A 23412-nucleotide genomic window follows, 5' to 3' on the forward strand; every position below is an offset into this window, starting at 1 on the left:
AAATCTCTCTCTATGTGTGTTATAGGGTACCTTACTAAAAGTAGCTAATGAGAAAAAAAATCTTTTTAAAAATGGTAGGTTATATACAGAAAAAAATATTGATTCTTCATTATTGTCAATCAATCATCTACCTTCATGCTTACAAACATGAGAAAAATATGCATAGAAAATATAAAAGTATATAATTAAAACAATGGGAAATAGATTTAATGAAGATTTGGGGGAGGCAGTAGATAAAAGTACAAAAGTATGCCTCTGGGAACTCCCAAATCTACCAAAATGCAAATTCCAGTCATACTCCTAAAGGAATGTTTTTCCACTACAGGGGTCAGAAACTCATGCTAAAATAAATTGCCGCTCCCAGGTATAATAATATAAATCTATGAAATTGGTACAAGTCCAAGGATATTTAGTTTAATTTATGCATACTATTATTCCAGCTTCTAAAACTCTTCAGGTATTTTAATGATCCTGACCTCATGGTCCTTTAAAAAATATTCTGAATGAAAAATAATTCCAGGAGTATATTTAAAATAAATGATAATAATTCAGACCAAAAAACAAAAAAAAACCTTTTTACACTGTAGCTCTCATCATATCAAATCATGGACATTCTGAATGAACGAGAGGAAATTCAAGTTGCAGAAGTCCAGGATTCTATATTGATGTCAGGATCTGAGGGCTATTTTGGGCATGTTCCCCGGTGCCAATAAAGTAAGTGACAAGCTACCACTAGATGGAGACCTAAAGCATGTGTTTATGTTAGGAGCTGTATTCCTTCCCTCTCAGGAGAATCCTGCAAAATACTAAAAATCAGTATTTTTAATCATTCACATTTCTGAAAGTTTATGGAAGCATCCAAACGCTTAAGATGTTTTTCTTTAAATTTAAAATATTTCCACACTTTTTTCCCAATTCAGTTTTTATAAATAAGAAAGACATTACATATCAGAGTCAGCCTAAATCAGTTTATAAATATATGACTCTCTCTAGAGTCACACTGCTTATGCTAAATAAAATATGTGAATATACCAGAGAACCTACTCCTAAGTGTTAGAGATTCTCCGGGGCTGTGGATCGTTTTCCAGCAGTCTCTCTTCAGAAGCCTCAGAATGAGGTATATATATATATTTATATATATATATTTAGCAAAAATTATTCAATAGTGTCTACTGGTTACACTTATTTAAACTTTTTGGATAACGTAGTCAACAAGTAATCCTAGGAAATGTCCAAGAATGAACTGTCAAGGCAAGATAAAATGTCCACTGGAGGGGACATTTTGGACCGCAATGAAATAATTCTCTCAAGCATTGACATTACAGAGAACGCACAACTAAGATACACTGATGCAGGCTTTTCCCTGTCCTCCTAGTAGTCAAGTTGCCTTCTCCTATAGATGTAACAACTCACATTGTGTCTCAGTAGAAAAGCTATTCACAAATCTTCATATGTTCCAGACACTTCAAAAGATGTATTGTCCTAATAATGACATCCAAGCCTGAAGAATTTGTGATAGACTTTTTTCCAATTAGATAACTCGTCCAGCCTCACAAAACTTCAAAGTAGAAACCATTGCTTGCCATAACAGATGTGGTATCAAACCATGTTCCTGTCTGTAGATCTTTCTCCAATTATCTTTCCCCATTTTTATCTTCTTAACACTCTCCTGAGAGTTTCTTAAAAGATATAGAAATGACAGACACTACTTCATTCTCCATTCAAGGGTATGAAATATAGGTTTGAAAAGGTAGGCTTTAAAATATACATTTGAAAAGATAAATGTTAAAGTATAAACCAAATGTTATTTTAGATTCAAGATTATTTCTTTGAACTGGTGATGTGGCAATTATAGTATGACAGTGGCATTTATAATATGACTGGAGTCCTGTTCATCCTACACACATGATTTCTTTAAGATCCTTGGCCTGTAAAGCTAGATGATTGTTGGGTGCACACGAATATCCTGAGAGTGAATTTTTTTGAGTAGTCAAACGTATGGGAGGAACTAGAAGCAATGATACAATTTGCACTTGTAAGTTAGGTTTTTAGAACAATAATAGGGACTAACAAAGTTAGTTCCTTACTTGGATGGCTTGTGCTAACCTCACAAAAGTCTAATATTCAGCAGCAGGACAGTGATGTTTCAAGCATAGAACATATGATTTGGAATGGAAACAATGATTAGTCCAAGAGCTTTTCCTGGGAATGTAATGCAGAAGGCACTAAGGTTATTTGTAGGAATACCTAGATTATCTCTCATATACTGAAATATGTGTTTATGAAAAGTAGCTTAGAAGATAAGATTTTCTTAGTATATAATCTGAAGTATCAGATAAAAATCCTATTGAAAAATAACAAAAAGAACTTTACACAGGGGGATAGGAACATTTTACAAAAGCCAGGAAGATAAATTTGATTGATATACTGAAAAAATATGTCTGATTGCCAAACAATCTCAATCCCTCTCCCTCTGACACCAGCATATCATGATTGACGAACTCAGTAAATCTCTTTAATAGTCCAGAGTTTAAAGGACTAGATAAGGTAGATAACAGATTTGATAGCTGTATATCTTTCTTACAGTGAACAAAACAGGGTTCCCTAATATATCAGATCATAGGCCTGAGAATGTTTACTACATCAGTTTCCCAAGGAGTAAGAAAAGTATATTTGAAACTGTTGACAGTATGTGAATAAGCTTAGATAGTCTAGGACATGACACTAAGTCCCATTTATTCACAAGGTAAACAAGTAATTCTCTTTTCAATTATTTCAAATTTGACTATACCAAAGAAAAAACATCTTAATTACAGTGTGTCTCTAACCCTTTGTTACCCTCTTTTTTTAAAAAGATAATGAAGGCTTTAGGTGCTGAGATGTGAGAAGGCAATAGGATATAGAGAGAATACAACAGCATTGTTTTCATTACATTTATTTTCACTTTTCACTTCTATTTTAAAACAAGTAGTACTGGTTTCATTTTACAACAGTGATATTAATTTATTTATATGAATATAAATGTTTAAGTAAAAAAGTGAGTAATTTAGGGGGAAAAAACTATTAAATAAATAGTGGAGGTGGTTCAAGGATGTGGTAAAATTGTTCAGATGGTACATCAATTTGAGTACACCATTCTGAGACTATTGCTACTACATGACTTTCAAATATTTTTAAACATTTTTAAGTGCTAGGATTACATTTTTATCAAGAATGATCTGAATTAGATTTTTTTTTCTTTAAAGTGGCTAAGTCAAACCATTTTAACTGATTCTAACATTTGCTTGCTTTGTTGAAACTCCAGTGAAGGTTATGACGCAGAGAGAGATGGACTGAACAAGGCTCTCTTCAAGAATGTCAGAAATGACATGATTGAGTGAATACAGCTCCACTCCACCAAGTCAAGGACTCTGAAGCATCATGTAAACGTTCTTGGGCAGCAGAGGATGTGCCAGTCCTAGAGGGAGAATGCCACAGAGGCTCTTTGTATGTTCATACAAAGGGTGAAATACTTAGTCAGAATTATAATATTCCCATCTACTGGCTGGGGCCCATGTGAAATATGCACTGGAAATTTCAGCTGCTGTTGCTTTCTTGGGGATTGTTGGAATTTTTGCTCCATCATAAATCTCCTTGGTGTAACTACCAGAATAACCATGAACACTTCCCTGAATCGATGTCTTTATATCCCTAATGAAATTTATATCTACGTTTCATGTAAAATATTCCGTACTTCCAATTTAAATGTCCTTAAATGTACAGGAAGTTGATGTAACCCCCAAAGCCAAAAGAAAAAATGAACTATGTGGGTTTCTTTTCTCTGGGTTTTGGTCCCTGGTGATATGTTACAGATGTCTTGGCCTTGCAAGTTAAATGATTGGGGTTGAGAAAATTCCTTTGTTTCTTTTTTTTAATTTACTTAATTTATTTATTTTTGGCTGCTTTGGGTCTTCATTGCTGCATGTGGGCTTTCTCCAGTTGCAGCGAGCGGGGGCTACTCTTTGCTGTGGTGTGTGGGCTTCTCATTGTGGTGGCTTCTCTTGTTGCGGAGCACAGGCTCTAGGGACATGGGCTTTAGTAATTGTGGCACTCAGGCTCAGTAGTTGTGGCTCGCGGGTCCTAGAGCGCAGGTTCTGTAGCTGTGGCGCACAGGCTTAGTTGCTCCGTGACTTGTGGGATCTTTCCGGACCCGGACTCGAACCCGTGTCCCCTGCATTGGCAGGTGGATTCTTAACCACTGCACCACCAGGGAAGCCCCCTCCTTTGTTTCTAATACCTCATATTTGAGAATACTACTGTGTTTGAAGCAATGGTGTGGTCACCTGATTGGAATTTCTCTTTTTGAGAAGAAACTGAAATCACTTACACTGAATTACCAGAAGGCTATGCGTTGTAGTTAATATAGGTAGCAGATTAAATAATAACTCAATTCACCTGGCATTTCTCCAGTTCATTCCTTATCTTATGTGACTGCTATATTTGCAAGTTACAAATAATATAAACAAAAACATGTATATATAGAGGGAAAAAACAGAAGGTATTGGCAGTTACTTGAAGTTTTGTCAGTCGAAAATTGATTTATGATTTAATTGATATACAATCACATTCTAACCATTATTCATTATTTCAACAAATAAAAACAGAGAGCAAAGTATTACCATATAAAAATAATTTAACTGTCACAAATGTTTGAACATAAAGTTGGCCTTAGTGAGAAATTAAATTACTAAAATTATTTAGTTTTTTGAGATTATAAAATGCTTTAAAAACTAGTTTCCTTAGAGAATAATCTGACAGAATGTGATGAATATTTTTCTTCTCAGATCTCTAGTATAATGCAAATTAATTCCTTTAATTTAATGCCTTTCTCTTAAAGCTTCCTTTGAAAGAAATTTTAGCTAAAAGTGCAGAAGCGTGGCACTAGAAATGTACTCATTCCATTGGTCATTAGAATGGGGAACTCAAAGGAGTCAAGTGATATTTATTTTACTAGTCTTACAAATGTACAAATGTACCAATTGATTCTAACAATAGAAACTTTGTTGGAACATTAGATATTTCCACCCTTAGAATACAATTTTTCATCAAGTCAGACATACTACAAGTATAAAAGATAATGATTTCTTACCATTCCTTTGTTTATCGGTTCTATTAGTAACAGGCATGTTAGTGGTGACAGTGGGTGGTGTAGTACTAGGAGAGTTTACAGTAGCTGGTAAGAAAGATGAGAGAGATGTAATTTTGCAAGGAGCACATGAAAGTTAATATGGATGAGCAATCTATGGTTAACGCATGAAAATATATAAAGGAGGAATGGAAACCATTTCTTGCCACTAAACACAAGTCCCAAGGTTATAATGCATAAAATGAAGCAACGCTTTCTATGGCACATTAAGAATCTGTTCCCATGGCCTTTCATGCCATATTGTATGAGAGTCTGGAACCGGCACAAAGGGAATGGAGAAAGAACATTTAGATTCTAGATCTAGGTTTGCCATCAAGAGGCTGATGACCACACAGTTAATGACTAAACCTTATCCAGAACTCAGTCTGCTAAGTTTGTAAAAAGAAAGGTTAGAGAAGGAAGTCTGTACAGCACCTGTCAGCTTGAAAATTATCTAAAGTCAGTCTTTCTGATATACTGAGACTAGCAAAATAAAATCTCAGGGGAAAATGCACATCTCCTAGAGAAGGTAAATGTAAAGGGAAACAAAAGAGAATGAAATGTATAGATGAAATCAATCATCTAAAGATCCCAAAATCTTTACTACACACTGATAGATGAAATGGATTTCATAAGGGCAAGTCATACAGGAGAGACTTTTCAAAACAGTATGTCAAGGCTATGCTTCTGATATTACTAAAACTCTCAAAGATTAAGCCCTTATGTAATGCTTTAATACCTTTCCAAGAAATTCTGGAGGAACAATGTAAGTAGTAAAATAGCTATACACATTATTTTCCTTTAGTTTATCTTTGGAGTATATTTGTATAAGATGTACCTTTCTATGTACAATAACCATTTGTTACGTATTTCTCTTAATTAGAAAAAAGTTACCTAAATTTAAAACATTTCAGTGATTATAAAAAGAATTACCTTCCAAAGCCTCTTTAGAAAATATTGAATTCCTTATTCAAAATGTGTATTCTTAACTAAAATAATTTTCCATTCCAAAGTAATATGTAACACCTAAGAATGGGGATTCTTTTTGAAAGTCTTTTATATTTTTAAATTATGAACAATCAGTTATATTTATTTAATGTAAAATACATCAATGAATATGAAAATGCTTTTTGGTCATTTAGGACATAGGGGGATAAAAAGCTGGGCATCTAGTCCTTTGACCCAAGGAATCATTCCTACCTCAGATTAAAAGAAAAAAACAAAATTAAAATTAAAAAAAAACTTCACACCTTGAATTAAGCAAAACCAAGGCTTTTTTCTATTTCATATAACTATTTTAAAACTACACTGAGTTCATGGAAAGAAGCTACTTAATGACTTTATTTTCTTAGGGTATTCATCAATAATAATATCAAGAAATAATGTCTCAGAAAGGAAACAAAGATAATAATGAATTACACCCCTTCTCCCTGCCTCCTCTACTCCCACACTGGAGCTACAGAAGAGAGCTTAGGTTTCTATTCCTTCCATCTCACTTCTAACCCCCATCACTTTCATGTTATGATCCTCTTAATAAAAGATCCCGCTTCACAAAAGGCATGGTCATGATTCTTAATGTGGCACATAGAAATGCTACTTCAAAAAGAAGTATATAATAGAATAAATGGATGAAAATGGGTCATGGGTAATTAGAAGAAGCATGATAAAATTAAAGTAAAATATATTATGTTAAAATCTATGCAACCATGTATTATTTAGCATGCAACCATTCAGTACGTAATATATATACTGACCACAGTATAGTCATTATGCATTATAATAATTAATAAAAGAACATCCATATTAGTTCAAACTATTTTTATCTTACATACATTCAAACTATTCATACATTCAAACTTATCATACATTCAAACTATTTTCATGTTAATATTGAAGTTACATTGCACATCATAAATTGCCTCATGGCCTTGTCTTAACTAACTATTCAACTTAATTTTTCCCCTTGTTTTTTAAACATGAATACTTTTTCAAAATATTGTATGGCTATATTATACTGGACAATATTCTTGAGACCAAATTGAGGGAAAAAATGAAGTCAACCTTTCCTAATAGCATATAATCATTCACATTTAAAAAACTCAGTGCTTTATGGAAATGTGGTCATACAGTGTGTGAATGCATTCCTTCTCTACACTGCACACCCACACAACTAAAACACATCCAGAAATTCTTCTGGTTTTCTGGTTTCTGGCTTCTCAAGTGAAAAGATAAAATTCAAAACAATGACAACTACATTTTCCAAAATAGCAAGTAGGAAACAGAGACTCCAGAGGAGGACGATGTTGACTCCCTACCTTGGCAAAGGGTCCCCAAATCTGCACAGTTGGCTAGTTCTGCGGCCGGGAGCGGGATCAGGTAGGAACCTCGATCAACACAGAAAGATTGTACAAATTTGACTTATGATTTAATTATAGTTTTTCTCCCCAAAAATCATGAATCATCTGGTTGGTGTAATAGGAGCAACCCTGGAAGAGTCCACCAGTAATATTCCAACATCAAGAAAGTCTCTAACGATCTTTATGTATCAATGTCAAGCTATTGAAATGTAAAATCAAGCTCCTGAAATCTCCCTCAAAATCTTTAACTCAATCTACTGGCCCCATGCACACATGAAAGGAAAATAAGTGCTACTGCCCCTTAAAGTGTGAATAAAAAGTTCAGGGCCTTTTTGCATAATAAATTATAAGGCTTTGGTGGAAATTCATACAAATGAAATAATAAGAACATCAAAGATAAGTTTCAAAAGTGAACTTGGATATTACTAACACTCATAAAATGCAAGTTTTTGGTTCATAGGCACTAGCACATGCTAGCTGCAATTCCAGAAATAAGTTTCCGTGACTGGAAACTTATTGGTCTCTGTGTCTTTTTATTTCAAGCTTTGCCTGACTCATCCTCAGCAGGAAACAAATTTTGAGCTGATTTTCTAGTAGGAGTAGTGGATTTTTCTCTGTTGCACTAAATCTCCCTCTGGCTTTTAACAGACTTTTACCAACAGGTTGAGGCTGAGGAAGATAGGCTAAACTTATCGCAAGGCATATTGTACTATGAATAAAGACAGAAGAATAAATACAAATATATATACATACATACACACATATATTTAATTTTTAAAGAACATTTCTATAATAGTGACTACATTCTAATGTTTAAACATTTTCCAAACTTTCCTGTGGGAATGGTACATAAAGGCAGAGCAGGTACATGAGCCAACAGAAGATGTCTAATTAGGTTAATTGTGTGCATAATTAGAAAGCATCCCAGCAATTTAGCAGCATCTCGGGAGTCGTGGTTTCTTCACTCTTGATTGCCTCAGGCAGCTGGTCCAAGGAAGGAATCATGTTATCTCAGAAAGACTCAACCCTGTGGCCTCCAGCAGGTCTGCCATGTTAACTGGCAAGAAGATCTCATCACAGACCTTTACATGTTCATCCAATAAACATTCACTCACTGTTTAAAGTGTGTGAGACATGGAGGCTAGAAGAATGCTTTAAAACAATGCCTCTGCTCTCAGAGAGGCATGAATGGGAGATGGCTTCACAGTTCTCTGCATGATATAGATGCATAGTGGCCAAAAGGAAGATGTGACCAGCAGTTTGGTGAGAAGGGTGAATAGGAAATCCACTACAAAGATTAACCGGAAATATGAGGGGTCACTATACTGATCAGGGGAGAAGAGACTAGAGATGGTTATTACTAGCAGACAGAATTACTGAAACATATACCAAGAAGGCAGTGAAATGGTCTGGGAACCCAGGTGGCATGGCATTACTGGAATAGGACATTTATAGCAAATTGGTAGGAATGATCAGATATATAGGTAATGGACAGCTTGTGGAGGGCTTTGTAGAATGCAGGCACTATGAGTCTCCAGACTTTTTGTCTTTCTTCCAATGGCACATCCCACACACATAGTCGGTGGGTCCTCTGAATAAATTATTGAATGCGATACGAATGACTGAACATTTTGAACTCTTTCTTGAAGTAAATGGGAAAACAATGAAAGGGAGTTTGGTGAGAAAATTGACTTAAATTTAAAAACAATCACATTTGAGGCTCTATAACTAAAAGACAGGCAATACAAGAAGCATGAATAATACCAATAATTCAGGCTTGATATCATAAGCACAGTGAGGATAGACAGAAAGATATGGATACAAGACATTTGAAGATGGAATATATAGGATTTATTTAGTGACTAACTGGAGAACAGAGAAAGAAAGGGAAGAATAGAAGAATTTTTCTGGTTTCCAACTTGAGAAATTGGTGCACAATGATCTCATAAAAGGACATAGTAAATACTGGAAGAAAAGCAAACTTAGGTGGGGTAGGCTAAACAGTACATCCAGGAATAGGAACTGAGCTACCTGTGTGACATCTGGTACAAGGTGTACATGTTTTTGTAAGAGGCCTAGCCAGGAAGTACTCCACAGAAGCTATAGATGTGTCTGGGATCACCTGAGCTAGAAGATTTGATGGAACCATAGATATTCTTATATTTAAGTTTCAGATTAAAAGAAAAAAAAAGAGCTATAGATTTGAGAAGACAAAAATAGCTCTTGTAGAAGGTGATTTTACAGAATTCAAGTGAACAAAGTTTCATGGAGGGTGTGGCCACCATCAAGTATACAGAAAGTTCCAGAATGATAAAGACTGAGAAGACCCTTCACTTTGCACTGGAATTTCGGCAACAGCTCTTCAGTAGAAGAAATTCTCTTCAGTAGCGTGGGAATGATGCACTCTAGATTTCCAATGTTTGAGAAGTGAATGCAAACAGAGGAAGCTTGGCTATGAAAGGAAGCAGAGATGGGCGGGCGGGGCGGTGGGGGGCGGTGGTGTGTGTTTCCGATTAAAAACTTAATCTGTGTACTATGGAGAAAGAGCACGTGAGGAGGTAGAAGTTGAAGCCAGCCTAGAATTCGATCTTGAATGTTTTCTGCCCATTATTCCTTCCCATCATGCCCCCTTCTTGCATGACCTTACTTCTCCTTTAGGTATTTATATTTTAGTAAGGAACTTCTGAAAACTAAAAAGCTTTTAAAACTCAGAATGACTGAGGAAATCTCAGCCACTATAACATGCAAGAGAGGAGACCCATGGACTGAGTGTTTGTGCTTCTCAAATTTCACACAATGTTGGCAGACAAAGGCTCCTAAGGCCACTTCCGGTGCTGATACAATATCTCTGGAAGACAAAGGGAGATAAGGGGACAGCATTGTGGGAAAGCAAGTTTTCAGGCTAACTACATTTCCACTGCAGATATCAAAGAGCTGAGAGGTGGAAATAAGGAGAGAAAATCAGGAGAGTTAGGATTTAGAGTAAGATGTTTAACAATTTTCTTTAACATTTCATCAGTTTCGTTGTATGGTAGCAAGTCTAAATTTCATCATGTGATATGCTTGTTATGGAAAATTGTAACATTTACTTCTCAGTATTAAACTATCAGTTGTTCCTTCTTGGGTACTTTTAGTTTAGCAAATTGACATTGCTTTATAAATACTTTATGAACACTATTTTATGATGATTCAGTATAGCAACAGAAATTAAATTTGAAGCATGTTTCAGTGAAAATGGTTTGAATAGGGACAAGTTTAATTAGAAAGGTCCAGAATATTGATAAATGAAATCTTACATTACAAATATACCAAATTACATACACATAAAATATTAAAAATGTGCACAAACTTTTTATTTGTACCCAGTTCCATTTTCAGCATATCTACATAGAAAAGTCATTCTCCCAATCAATTTTTCTAGGTGGACAGATTTACAAACCAGAAGATTGTTAAGGAAAAAGAGACAATTCTTTGTCTTGGCTATTAATATATTTATCATTAAGGAACTTTTTTCAGAATGTGACCTATGTATATTCACTGATATTTGTGGATACCAAATATTTAAAGGTATTTACGGTTTAAAGGTATTCACTTAATATTATCTGCAAAATTTAAGGTTTAAAGGTATTCAGTTAATGTTAACTGCAAAATTTAAAGTCAAATTTCCTTAAAAAAAAAGTAATCTCTAAGAAAGGGCAGTAGACGAAAAGCTGTAAAGCTGTTAATCTTTCTTCTCTACTTTTGTTCTTCCAAAATTTTGCTACTGAAAGGAGTCAATATTTACACAAGTTGTAGTGAAAAAAGACTGAGTAGCCAATAACCCATCTCACACCCAACTTAATGACAATCCAAATAACAGCTGACAGAGCTAAACTCTCATGTGAGTTGCACTAATAAGACAAATAATAATCCCTTTCAACTCCTTCTTTGCAGCTGTTACTAAATTGAATTTGGTTTTTTTCATAAATATATTTAAAATAAAATTATTTTTGGATGCCATTTATGCTCATAAAGAGTTTGGGCATCTTCAAAGAATAACATCCTTTGTAAAGATGAGTGATTTCATCTTTATTATTTAAAAAAAATTCAGTCATCTAAAAATGCTACACTCAGTAATTTGTTAGGAATGAAAGGAAGGAGCCAATAGTGAATCAGAGTTTTATGGCTGTGAGGGACAAAACTGCAATAATTGAAAATGAAAGGGTAGGAATCCAGGAGTTGATGAAGCCTTGGTAATTAAGTATAAAATTTCAGAGAGGAAAACAACAGTCGGTCCAAATCCAAAAACTTCTAGAAAAGGATTAACATCAAATTTGGGTACTTGTGAGCTGTGTCTTATCTCTACATCCACAGTGGTTAATAAATGGAAGTGATTAATAAATGCTTCTTAAATAAATGTAATTTGTTTGAACTTAGACTCTTCATTGAGTTACACAGTAGCACTCAGGAAAGAGCAGTCATGAGTAAAATAAATATAACTGGTATAGAAGGCACTATCTGTACTTTGTGAAAATTGATGGACATTAGTCAGTATCTAAACTCGAATCATAACTCAGGCAAATACTTGCACTTATGATTAAAGAGTCCGTTAGGGAAACTGTCTATCCACGGAGGTTATAAAACTCATTATTGTTTAATAACATTGCCCTAAGAAAAAGAATGATGATATAAAATGAAAAGGAATTGCTGCTAAATAAAGCATTTCTTTCTGAAAAGGACTGACAAGATTAACCATGATTAAAAAAAAAAAGTGCTGGAAATTTCCTAATTACGTATATTCCCTAACTATACTTAGAACAGCATAGGAAAACAAAAGTCCAGTTATGAAATTACTAAAACGTTTATTAATAAAATATTGATTTTATTAAGGTTAGGATATTTAATATTTGAAATAAATGACAGGATGCTTTAATGTTGAATGCAGTCAGTTCTGTTCTACCATCCTATTTTCATATTAAAATTTACTTAGCAATAGACCTTTGGAAAATCTATTCATTTTCTATCACAAGTTGACTCTGGAATGAAAGTTCATATTTAACAGACATTGTCAAGCCAATGGAATGTTAGGCATGAAATTCTGTTTTCCCATTGGCTACTGTACTGATCATTAGTTTTGGGAAATTACCATTACCAAAAACAGCAAGCCACAGAGTTCCGGAAAAAAGGAAAGGTTAAAATGTTAATAGAGCATACTTTTTTTCACTTATTCAAGTTTTGCTTAGCTAACAAGCTTAGATATAATCTCTGATACAGGTATTTCCTGTCAGTTAATAAGTGACTTGGGTTCTTCAACTCCCAAAGCTTATGATTAAGCAGCAGGAAACTCCCTCTCCTGTTATTAGTCCTGATATACAGTCCAGGATATCTGACTGTACGGAACGGGGGTGTTTAGCGTCATTGTGGAATGTCAAGAAGATGACTATAAAAGTTAAAGGAACTCAGACACTGACTCTGTAAACTTGTGCTACTCCTTTGATTGAAGTCATTTTGAAAACTTACCAATGGCTGAGCTCCACGAGCACATATCTGATGCTTTCCAGTAATCGTAAGGCTTGGAAAGGAGCTTTAAAAACCGTGTTAAAGAAAATATGAGGACTCCCAAGTATAACCCCTGGGCACGGGGACAGGAGACGAGAATTTTAGCCCACCAACTGCCTCGGCCACTTGTGTTTTCTAAGCTTCAGTTTCCTGCCCTTTATAAAGTGAAGGGCGTGGGCTAAATTGGAATTCTCAAACATAAGTGCCTACCCCGGCCAAAGTCAATCTACCGGGGGCTGGCGTGGGGAGAGTATGGAGGGTGCTAAGGGCCGAGGGCACCTGGAAAGCCCCTTCAAAGGGGGTGGTCACCACTTAGCTTAAGCTGCGTTGCTCAGGCAGAAACACTAGACTAGTGTTCATTTTTTCTTTATCAGAGAATCCAAACATTCATTTTTATGTGAAATCAAATTTTTTAATGTTGGAAATAAATCATTATTTAAAAGCATTGCGTGGAACAAATGTAAATAAATGAAAACAAAGCAGTGCTGCCACCACCACCTATGTCTAAGGGCTAAATTAGCCCCTGAGGGACTGGTCTATTATCTCTGGCCCAGAAGATCTAGCAGGTCTTTTCCAGTATTGTCCAAAGTGTGTGCTTCAGAAAACTAGACCCTTTGATTTTATTGGTCTAGTTTCAGGGGTTGGCAGATTTTCTCTTAAAGGGCCAGAGAGTAAATGTTTTAGGATGGTGGGCCATGTCATCGCTCACAGTCAGCTCTGCAGTTGTTAACACAGAGGCAGCCACAGGCAATATAAAACCTCATGCGCATGCCTGGGTCCAATAAAACTTTATTTACAAAAACATCCTAGTTTGCCAACCCCGGGTCTAGAGGATTTCTTAAAATAAGTTTAGGAATTCTTGTATACTACAGTCCTCACATTTTATTATATTAAGGTATCAAAGAAGCACTGCAGGAAAGAAACCTTATTTTGTTTAATACAAATACCATGCTAATACCTGGGAAAGCTAGTGTTTTGGCCAGCAGTGCTTTCTGGCCCGAAGAGACAGCTCTTGGACCTTTGTATTCCTCATCTTGGCAAGAAGTGACTCACCTACTCTAGCACTACATCTCATCTTCTAGTCCTGCCTATTCTGAAAGACAGTCTAAGAGAACACAGTTCTAAAACTGAACTTTCTGACTTCAATTCCTGGCTTGGCCACTTATTAATTAAATGACCTTGGATAAGTTATTTAATCTCTTTGTGCCTCAGTTACTCATCTGCAAAATGGGATTAATAATAAAACTCACATCATGCAAAATGGGGTTAATAACAAAACTTACATCATGGGATCTATGTTGTAGGAAATGTTACCATGCATAAAGCACTTAAAATAGTACCTAGTACATAATATACATTCAATTTAAGTATAATTTAAGTATTTTGCAACTATTAATATGACTAGCCAAATCCTTTTTTCTTTTTTTTCTTTTGGCTGTCATAGTCCTCAAATATTGACCCACAGGAAGGCAAATACTAAATAGTCTATATTATGAGTTTTTAATAATGGCCAAGGATATGATGAAAACAGGTCCCTAGACTAAAGAGAATCACCCTGAACATAGGAAGTACACCACTGCCCTCTCCTCGCTGTTCACCATGCCACACCAAACACACACACGTGATTTTCTCAGTTCCCTTGCTGAGTGAAAGACTTCTTGGGAGTCCCTGAAGGTCGTTCTCTGTAGCTAATCTCAGAATGAGATGATGCTGGGAACACCACTAACTCTTACAAAGTTCCAGGGTCTCCTGGAACAGGGTTGTGGTTTACCCTCTTTCCAACAGCCCACAAGGAAATACCTCTCAAAAGACATCACATAACTGCCTCCCACCATCTTCAGGAGCACTAGGGACCACACGGAGAGATGGGTGGCCCACAGAGGGGTAGGTGACAGGAGCCCCCCAGGCTGGAAGGGCAAACGCAGGTCAGGGAAACAGGGCAGGTGACCTCAGGTCTTCACAGTGGGTCCTACTTTGTTGAATGTATTGGGAATGAAGCTCTGATAGAATTCCCTCCAAAGTCACATACAAATGACTTTTGAATATTAGGCCCCTTCTATCCCTCCTTTATTGACAGTTATCTCTGTGACTAAAAAAATATATATTATCAACACCTTAGGTTTAGTCATGACATTGAAAATTGATAATGAAATTTATACTTTTTATATTTGACTCAGTCCTACAGTAAAATAAGGACTTAATTGACTTATGTACACAGAGAATAACTGCTAGAAGTTTATTTTCATATAATTTTTGTAACTTAGAATTATTTCCCTAAATATTTTGCAGTTAGCTACTCAGAATAATATCACATTTAAAGTCTCCCAAAGAGCAACCTGAAAGACAAGAGTATTTTTATCAAACAACAAATGCTCATTTTCAAATAAATGGAGAAAAAAGTTAAAGAAAATTGATAATTCCTGATTATCAAGATTTTCCATAAAATGAACACTCTTTAATATTGGCTAAGTAAATACCATTCTTTTTTTTCTTTTTTTTTTTGCGGTATGCGGGCCTCTCACGTGGGCTCACTGCTGTGGCCTCTCCCGTTGCGGAGCACAGGCTCCGGACACGCAAGCTCAGCGGCCATGGCTCACGGGCCCAGCCGCTCCACGGCATGTGGGATCTTCCCCGACCAGGGCACGAGCCCTCGTCCCCTGCATCGGCAGGTGGACTCTCAACCACTGCGCCACCAGGGAAGCCCTGTAAATACCATTCTTTTAGGTGGTGGTTGTTTAAGTAATGCTCTGGAAATTTCATTCTAGGATGACAAAGGTCAGCTTTTCACTGTATCATCTTCATGATTAAAGACAGTAACTTATTAATTTCTTTTGTTTTAGTCCTGGGGTTAACATTTCTGTATGAGACGCAATAATTATACACAATTGTTTATATTAGGTATAAACCATGTGATATTTTATGATACAGGAAAAAGTTAAAAATGGTAGGACTAAAGCTTTGATTGAATATGTATGGCTGGTAAGCACACACATATATGTGTGTCTATATAATTTCTTGTTGACAAACATATTCATAGAACAATGGAAAAAAATTAAAGAGTGACTATGCCAGAGACTTACCACAGCTGAGGTTGCTTTCAGCTTTCAGAGCTAGGGTTGGGATATTCCAAAAGTCATTTTGCCAGTCCACCACATTCCCTTTCACATTGCAGCTGAGGTTGAAGAGGATTTTGGAATTCATGGCAAAATTCCAAAGTCGAAAGTTATAAATGTCCCCTTTTAGAGAGGCAATTTCATTTTGATTGGAGCCCAGCAACAATTTCCCATTCCCAGGAATAACTTTACTAATGGTAGAATCACATGAAACTGCCCCATAGTTTCTTTTGAAATTTACACCAACGTATCCCAAAGAATTATTCCAAACGATGCAGAGCTGCTCAAAGCTTTCTGTGAAAATATCTTCCTTATCTTTTACAGGTAACGCACTGTTTAGTAAGCATTTTGAGCCAGAAATAGATAGAAAGTAGCCATTCTTGGTCTTTCCGAAACTGAGCAATTGTGTGAAGGATGCATCTGAGTAGGAGAAAGCTGTCCATTCGTTGTCTTCCTTGCCAATTTTGGTTGCTTCAAAGCAGAGTGTGAAAGCTCTGAGCTCTGGAATAGAGACACTTTTTGCAAGAGACACCTGGTAAGTATCTAGTGTCTGGGGTAAAATGACCTTTTGATTCCTTAAGGACACGGCAACTAGGACAAAACACAGTAACAGATAAAGCCTGTTAACGTCAGACATGGACTAATGAGATGCAAAATGTCTGATACAGCCAACCCCTCCACACTCTCTACTAATTGGCTTTTACCCACCCTTTGTCCCACACTCTCCTCTTTCTCTGTCCACCACTCTCTTTCACCAACCCAGTACCTTATACCCATAACAATAAGAAACCCCACCCATTTTTAACTCTAATCACGGTTGGCTCTCACACCTAAACCTTCCAGTTATAGCTGCCAAGGTGACAGTTTTTTTCTTTTTTTAAATCCCTGATTTGGGTGGGGGGGAAAATTAAAGAACCTACTGGTTTCAAGAAAGTTCTGTTTATACATTATGATTTTCAAAACTATGTTTCTTTTCAAATAATTTCTAAACATAATAACTAATAGTTCCATTTTTCATTAACTTTCACCCTTCTCAAACATTCCTGTGCTACCCTTTCCCTTCAGACACCCCATATCCTACTTGTCTTCCCCATCACCAGGCTATTTTAGGATCAAAGGCAAAGACAATTCCACTGAGGAGAGGGAGTCGGGTAAAAAAACAAACAAAAATGGCATTTTAAGCTATATTTCTTTTACATCTGGGCATGTGAGCTAGTTTCTGAGAGACAGTAAAGAGCAGTGGTTAAAGGGCAGACAGTGGAGCTCCCTGCCCAGCTCTCCCACACAGTGCCCTGTGACCTTGGGCATGCCACTTTACTTTAGCTCCCTTGTCCATAAAACAAAGGGAAGGGCATCTATTATACAGGTGGGCCATAGGAACTGAATAAATTAATCCCCTCAAAGCGCTGGAGCGGTATCTGTGTCATAGTCAATATACAGCTATTACCGATTACTAATATAGATTACTATAATTCTGTGCATGACAAATTCAAAATAAAAATGCTTTAGCCTAGTCCTTCTGTGACATATCTAAAATTATTAAGTAACACAATGGATTTAGCTCTGTGCTAATATTATAGATATTGTGAAACATTATGTACTGATTTGAGAGAGAAGTAGCTCTCCCCAAAAATACTGTTCAATACTGGCTTCATATGAATACTAGTTTGAATATATTTTAATACATACCAAGAATAGCTCTATAGTAATAACATCATTTTAATATAATATTCTAGTCAAAAATTCACGATGGAATCTAATAGAATGATTATATTTTAGTCTACTTCTTATATATAAAGCAGTTTCTAGGTCTACTTACCCAAAGGTATACTTATACAATATGTAACCAGTATTCTACATGCATTGTTAAAATAAGAAGGCTGGAAGGAAATATGTCCATCAACATTTTATTAGTGGTTATGGCTGGGTGGTAGATGTACAGGTAATTCTAATTTGCTTTTCTTTTTTAATTTTCAAATTTCCTACAGTATTTTATAACCTTAAAACATTATTTGAAAAATTAAGGCATGCGTGTTTCAATTAACCACATATATATCTAATGCCAGTCACAAACAGTAAATAAAGCTGAAACCAAAAACACAATAATAATGGTCAGAATGGTGCCTTTCTCTTCTGTTTCTTTTTTTGATACATAACACCTACTTAAGCAGCTCAGAAGGAAAAAAAAAGTATAACTGAATCTCACAGTCTCAAAGCTTGAGCTTTCCTTAAGGAAAGACTGGCTTGGAGAGAATGAGATTATTTAAATGTTCTGATATGCCGGAACCTGGGAAATACGTCTGATAAAAATATATTTCTTTCCTTCAGTTAGCCATTTTCAAGGGTCTTTCCTCAGGCTCTGCTGTTTATTAGCTTCAGTTATACATAGCTCTTTTTACATTTAAATTTATATGTTTATTTCCCACATTTGTCCCCCTAGTTCCTGAAAAGGGCAACATCTTAAAAGCCTAAAATAAAAGGATTTCTAAATAAGAATGTTTTAAATGTTTGACGGAGAGATGTTAGAATTACAGATTCAATTATTAGCTGTGGGATATCTACAGGGTCTTTCAAGCAGCCTTTAAATGTTCTGTATATAAACAATATAAAAGAATTCAGCTCTACTGTAACCAGATTTTGGATCTGGTAACTATATCACTAATGAGAACGTTCAGAGAACACTAACAGATTCTTGCACTTAAATTCTAATCCTAATCATTCACATTCACATAAAAGAGCATAACCGTCTTCTGGTCCTCGTGTTTATTGTAGAACAGGCTAAATGAAACCAGAAGGTTGGCGCTGCCTTTGGTTTACATACCTCTGATGTAGCTGGCATTGAAACCTTTCTTCTGGATGCTAAAGTCACTTGAAAAGGACACATGCATTTCATTCGCACTTGAGTTAAATGATAGGCCTTTGGCAGTTGCTCCACAAAATTTAGTCTGGCTCTCTCCATTATCAAGGGATAATGAGTCATAAATGCAATTGGGAGCTTCTTCAATGTCGAAGTCATTAAACGTTATCTGAATGATATAGCCCGCGGGGGCTCGGAGGGTCCACATGCAAGCCTGGCTGTTGGGGTAGTCGTTAGGGTAGCACGGAGAAGTAAAGGTCCCAGAAGGGTTGGAGAGGACAACCCTGCAGTTGGCACATCCCCACGCTGCTGGGCAGACAAAAGAAAGACAGAGAGAAGGACTGGGATCAGAGGCGTGTAATTACCCAAGAGTACCACACAATGGGGACAATCAAACAGTAAACATTTTAAGATACCAAAACATAATCATCAACATTAAAAGGAAAATGAAACCATCTCAAGAAGAAAAAGAAAAACCAAGAGAGCAACAAAAAGTAAAAGAAAAATACAAAATTTTAGAGCACTGATTTTTTAAACTGGGGGCTCATAAATGCTGAGAATCTGATAAAAGTCAGGGGAACTCCCTCCAGTAAAGTGTACAGGGGCCACTGCCCTTGGCATACAATGAGGCCTCAGGAGGCAACACTGGATTTCACATAGGTACACTGACTCAGATGAAGAATCTCTACTCTACAGGCTAACTGAGCTGGGGTGGAGGGGATCTTATAGAACCATAAATGTAGAACAATATTACAAACCATGGAAGAGAAACAGGAAATCAATGTTTAAAGAGAAAGCTAGCTACCAGTACAAAAAATTCAACAAGTTATCTTCTGGCAGATTGTAGTTTTTTCTAAAATTCAAATAAACAGCATCACCTTGTATGTGTGAAGCACTTATAGTTTTGTTTTGTTTTGAATTTATTTATTTTATTTTTGGCTGCGTTGGGTCTTCATTGCTGCATGCGGGCTTTCTCTAGTTGCAGCAAGCAGGGGCTACTCTTCACTGTGGTGCGCGGGCTTCTCATTGCGGTGGCTTCTCTTGTTGTGGAGCACGGGGTCCAGGCGCACAGGCTTCAGTAGTTGTGGCTCGCAGGCTCAGTAGTTGTGGCTCGAGGGCTCTAGAGCGCAGGCTCAGTAGTTGTGGCTCACGGGCTTAGTTGCTCCGTGGCATGTGGGATCTTCCTGGACCAGGGCTCGAACCCGTGTCCCCTGCACTGGCAGGCGGATTCTTAACCACTGCGCCACCAGGGAAGCCCAGTACTTATAGTTTTGAAAAATACTTTCACTTCTCCCACTTGTTTATTTTAGTTGGTAATTATATACCTGTGCAATTATCTTATTTATTCATTCATTCAGTGAATATTTATTGAGTGCCTGCTACACGCCAGGCACTATTCTAAATAGTATACACCAATAAGCAGGAAAGACAAAGTCTCCGTCTGAATGATTCTTACACTTCAGTTTTGGACCCAAAGATAAACAAACAATAATGTAATGACAGATGATAATAAGAGGTAGGAAGAAAAGTAAAGCAATCAATTATTTCTCAAGTAGTACTTATCCAGGGCCTGGTCACCAGCTGGATCCAGAAACCAAGGTCTACTGTCTTTCTATTTAGTGATGCTTTTGAAATTAATATTCATGTTGTTTTTAAACATTTGTATAAATGTAGGCAGCAATGTCATTTATCCAACATTCTGGATAAATAAACTTTCATAAAACTGACACATATACTTTCTAAAAGTAAAAGATTCTACCATGTTAATGGAACTCACTCTCAACTTACTGTGTTCTTCCCTCTTTTACTGAGTTGAGTAGAATGAATATGCAATGACTTTTCTTGAAAAGGTAGTTAGTACAAGTATTACTTATTCTTCTATGACGCAGTGATATATTCAAGGATTTAGATGTGTTATGCTGCTAGAGTTAGGTTTTTCTTTTTTCCTTTCCCTGTGGCCACCTTGTGTTATGCAGGGGTTTGCTTTGCCAATTCTGCTCCCCAACCATTCTTTCTAACTTGCCCTCCCTCTGGCTCTTTCTCCCTAAGTCTCCAACATCTTTTACAGGGCTGAGGATAGACAGAGAAAACAATCTATGATCATCAAGTGTTAGCGAAATGCCTTCTCTTTTTTTTTTTTTTTTTTTTTTTGCGGTACGCGGGCCTCTCACTGCTGTGGCCTCTCCCCCTCTCCCGTAGCGGAGCACAGGCTCCGGACGCGCAGGCTCAGCGGCCATGGCTCACGGGCCCAGCCGCTCCACGGCATGTGGGATCTTCCCGGACCGGGGCACGAACCCGTGTCCCCTGCATCGGCAGGCGGACTCTCAACCACTGCACCACCAGGGAAGCCCCAAATGCCTTCTCTTATCCATCCCTGGAGCACGATGCTCCTCTCCTTGTAGCATGATTCAGAGCAGCTGGGTTAATTCCATGTGTGAGATTATTTTGTTTATTGTCAGATTCTCCCACTATTCTCTAGGCTGAACAAGCAGAGGGTATGTACTGTCATAGTCACCATCTTACCCCTCAGGAACTCACAGCACCCCTGCCACATGGGAGACCTTTGATAAAATTTGTTAAATTTATGAACAAATAAATGAGTCACTTAAATGAAAGAAAACACACCTAACTTAAAGAATGACTAAGTACAGTATATGAAACTAAGTCAACCAAAGTCTAAGTCCAAAAAGTGGCTGAGTGCATAAGGTCTGGGATATCTCTTTGGATGGGGTTTCGGGGCTCTTTTTTCCAATGGTTTCACTCACAGCAAGAGGCTGAGATGAGCGGGGCCTGCCTCTCTGGCACATTTAGCTTTCTTACTATACCTTGGGCTCAGGAGAGAGAACTAATCCTAGTAGATTAACAGTAATGTATCCAGTGAAAGGCACTGGAGATTATAAAAGAAAAAAAGAAAGGAAAATAAGATACAGTCTCTGTGTCATTCCAACATGCATGCAAGCAGCATCATTTTTCCAAAATGAGATGCTATCCCCTACATCCAAGACCCAACTAACGTTCATTGTTGTCTTTATCATGATACATTATTTTTGCCAAATTCTTCCCTAGAACTAATGAAAGGTATACAAACAAGTCAATCTGACAGATCACACTGACCATGTAATCTTGAATAAATTAATTTCTCTGTACCTCAGCTTCACCACTTTATACTGGTGGTAATAAAAGTGCCCACCACCCATGGTTATAGGGAGGACTAGATAGATTAATACTGGAAGGTCCTGGAAACTGTACTGGCCACAGAGTTAGCACTATTTAAATGTTGGCTATTATTAATCATTACTATAACAAAATCTGTGAATCAATAATTTAAGAGAGAAAAAGTAGCACCCCACCTTAACGGAATCACTTTTTCCCTTAGGCACTCATTGTGATAGAAAAGAGAAAGAGAAGACACCCATAATAATCACTTAAAAAGCACTTAAAGCATTCTTCTATGTGATTCTCATCTGCAGTAGCTAAACCGCATTTAGAGATAATGCTACCAAATAGTGATTATCTTAATTGGATGAAATGTCAATTAAACTAGGCACAGTATCATGGTGTTCATTATATTTATAGATCACAGTAAAGGGCTTTCACATAGATTATCTCACTTGGTATCATAACAACCCTGGGAATTAGTACCTCCTCCCTCTTCAGATGACACGAGGAAGACTATTATAGATTATATAACTTGTCCAAAGTTACATATCTAATTGATAGCAGGACCAAGGTTCAAACCAGCTCTTTTGAATATAAGTCTAGTGTTTTTCTAGAGGAGGAAAAAAGTTGCCAAGATTAAACAAAAGACACAGCAAAGTGATGAGCCCAAGTCTTGTTTTAAGAGACAATGCTTTTTAATGGGCAATTTCAAAGTTAAACATATGAAATTAAGTGTAAACATATGTTTAAACTTAGTGTAATCATGCTAAAATTGGTGTATTTTAAGAAACTAATTTTGAAATATTTTAGTAAAGAATGTTAGAGAGTCTAAAATGTAGTGCTTTGGATTTGTCCACTTGGAGCAATCAAATGTCACTGCTAATTGATTCCTACACAGTGAGCCAGTTCATGAAGAAATTAATTTGTTTTCTCTTAAAGGCAGGGCTACTTAAAAAGATGGCTACTGAAGTAGCCACTGAATGAGGGCTTGGTAAAACCAGAGTTAACATTTTCTAAAAGCGAGCCAACTCAAAACATCTGCCTCAAGTTGTTCTCAAAGACAGATATAATAACATATTCACACTCATAATTCAGAAAAGCAGTTTTCCGGTAATCTAAACAAACAAACCAAATTCCACCCTTGGTTCTTGCCTATGCTTGCAATGTTGAGTAATAATTTACTTCTGCATATTTTCACAAAACTTTACTCTTCAAAGAAACGCA

General features: G+C 36.6%; 1 protein-coding gene across 6 annotated transcripts in view; it reads right to left on the minus strand.

The window, feature by feature from the left end:
* ADGRG6 (adhesion G protein-coupled receptor G6) overlaps nucleotides 1-23412 on the minus strand; it is a 136619-nt gene that overhangs the window by 53607 nt on the left and 59600 nt on the right. For 4 of the 6 annotated variants that reach the window (XM_049695575.1, XM_004263759.4, XM_049695574.1 and 1 more), the window contains exons 3-6: nucleotides 18994-19335; nucleotides 16140-16763; nucleotides 7480-7548; nucleotides 5129-5212 (exon numbers count right to left, since the gene is read on the minus strand). In XM_049695575.1, the coding sequence (XP_049551532.1) occupies nucleotides 5129-5212; nucleotides 7480-7548; nucleotides 16140-16763; nucleotides 18994-19335 (1119 nt within the window). The remainder of the gene's footprint in view (nucleotides 1-5128; nucleotides 5213-7479; nucleotides 7549-16139; nucleotides 16764-18993; nucleotides 19336-23412) is intronic. The other 2 variants (XM_033406081.2, XM_033406097.2) reach the window with 1 other exon arrangement.

This window comes from Orcinus orca, chromosome 12 (assembly GCF_937001465.1).
Source record: "Orcinus orca chromosome 12, mOrcOrc1.1, whole genome shotgun sequence".
NCBI lineage: Eukaryota > Metazoa > Chordata > Mammalia > Artiodactyla > Delphinidae > Orcinus > Orcinus orca.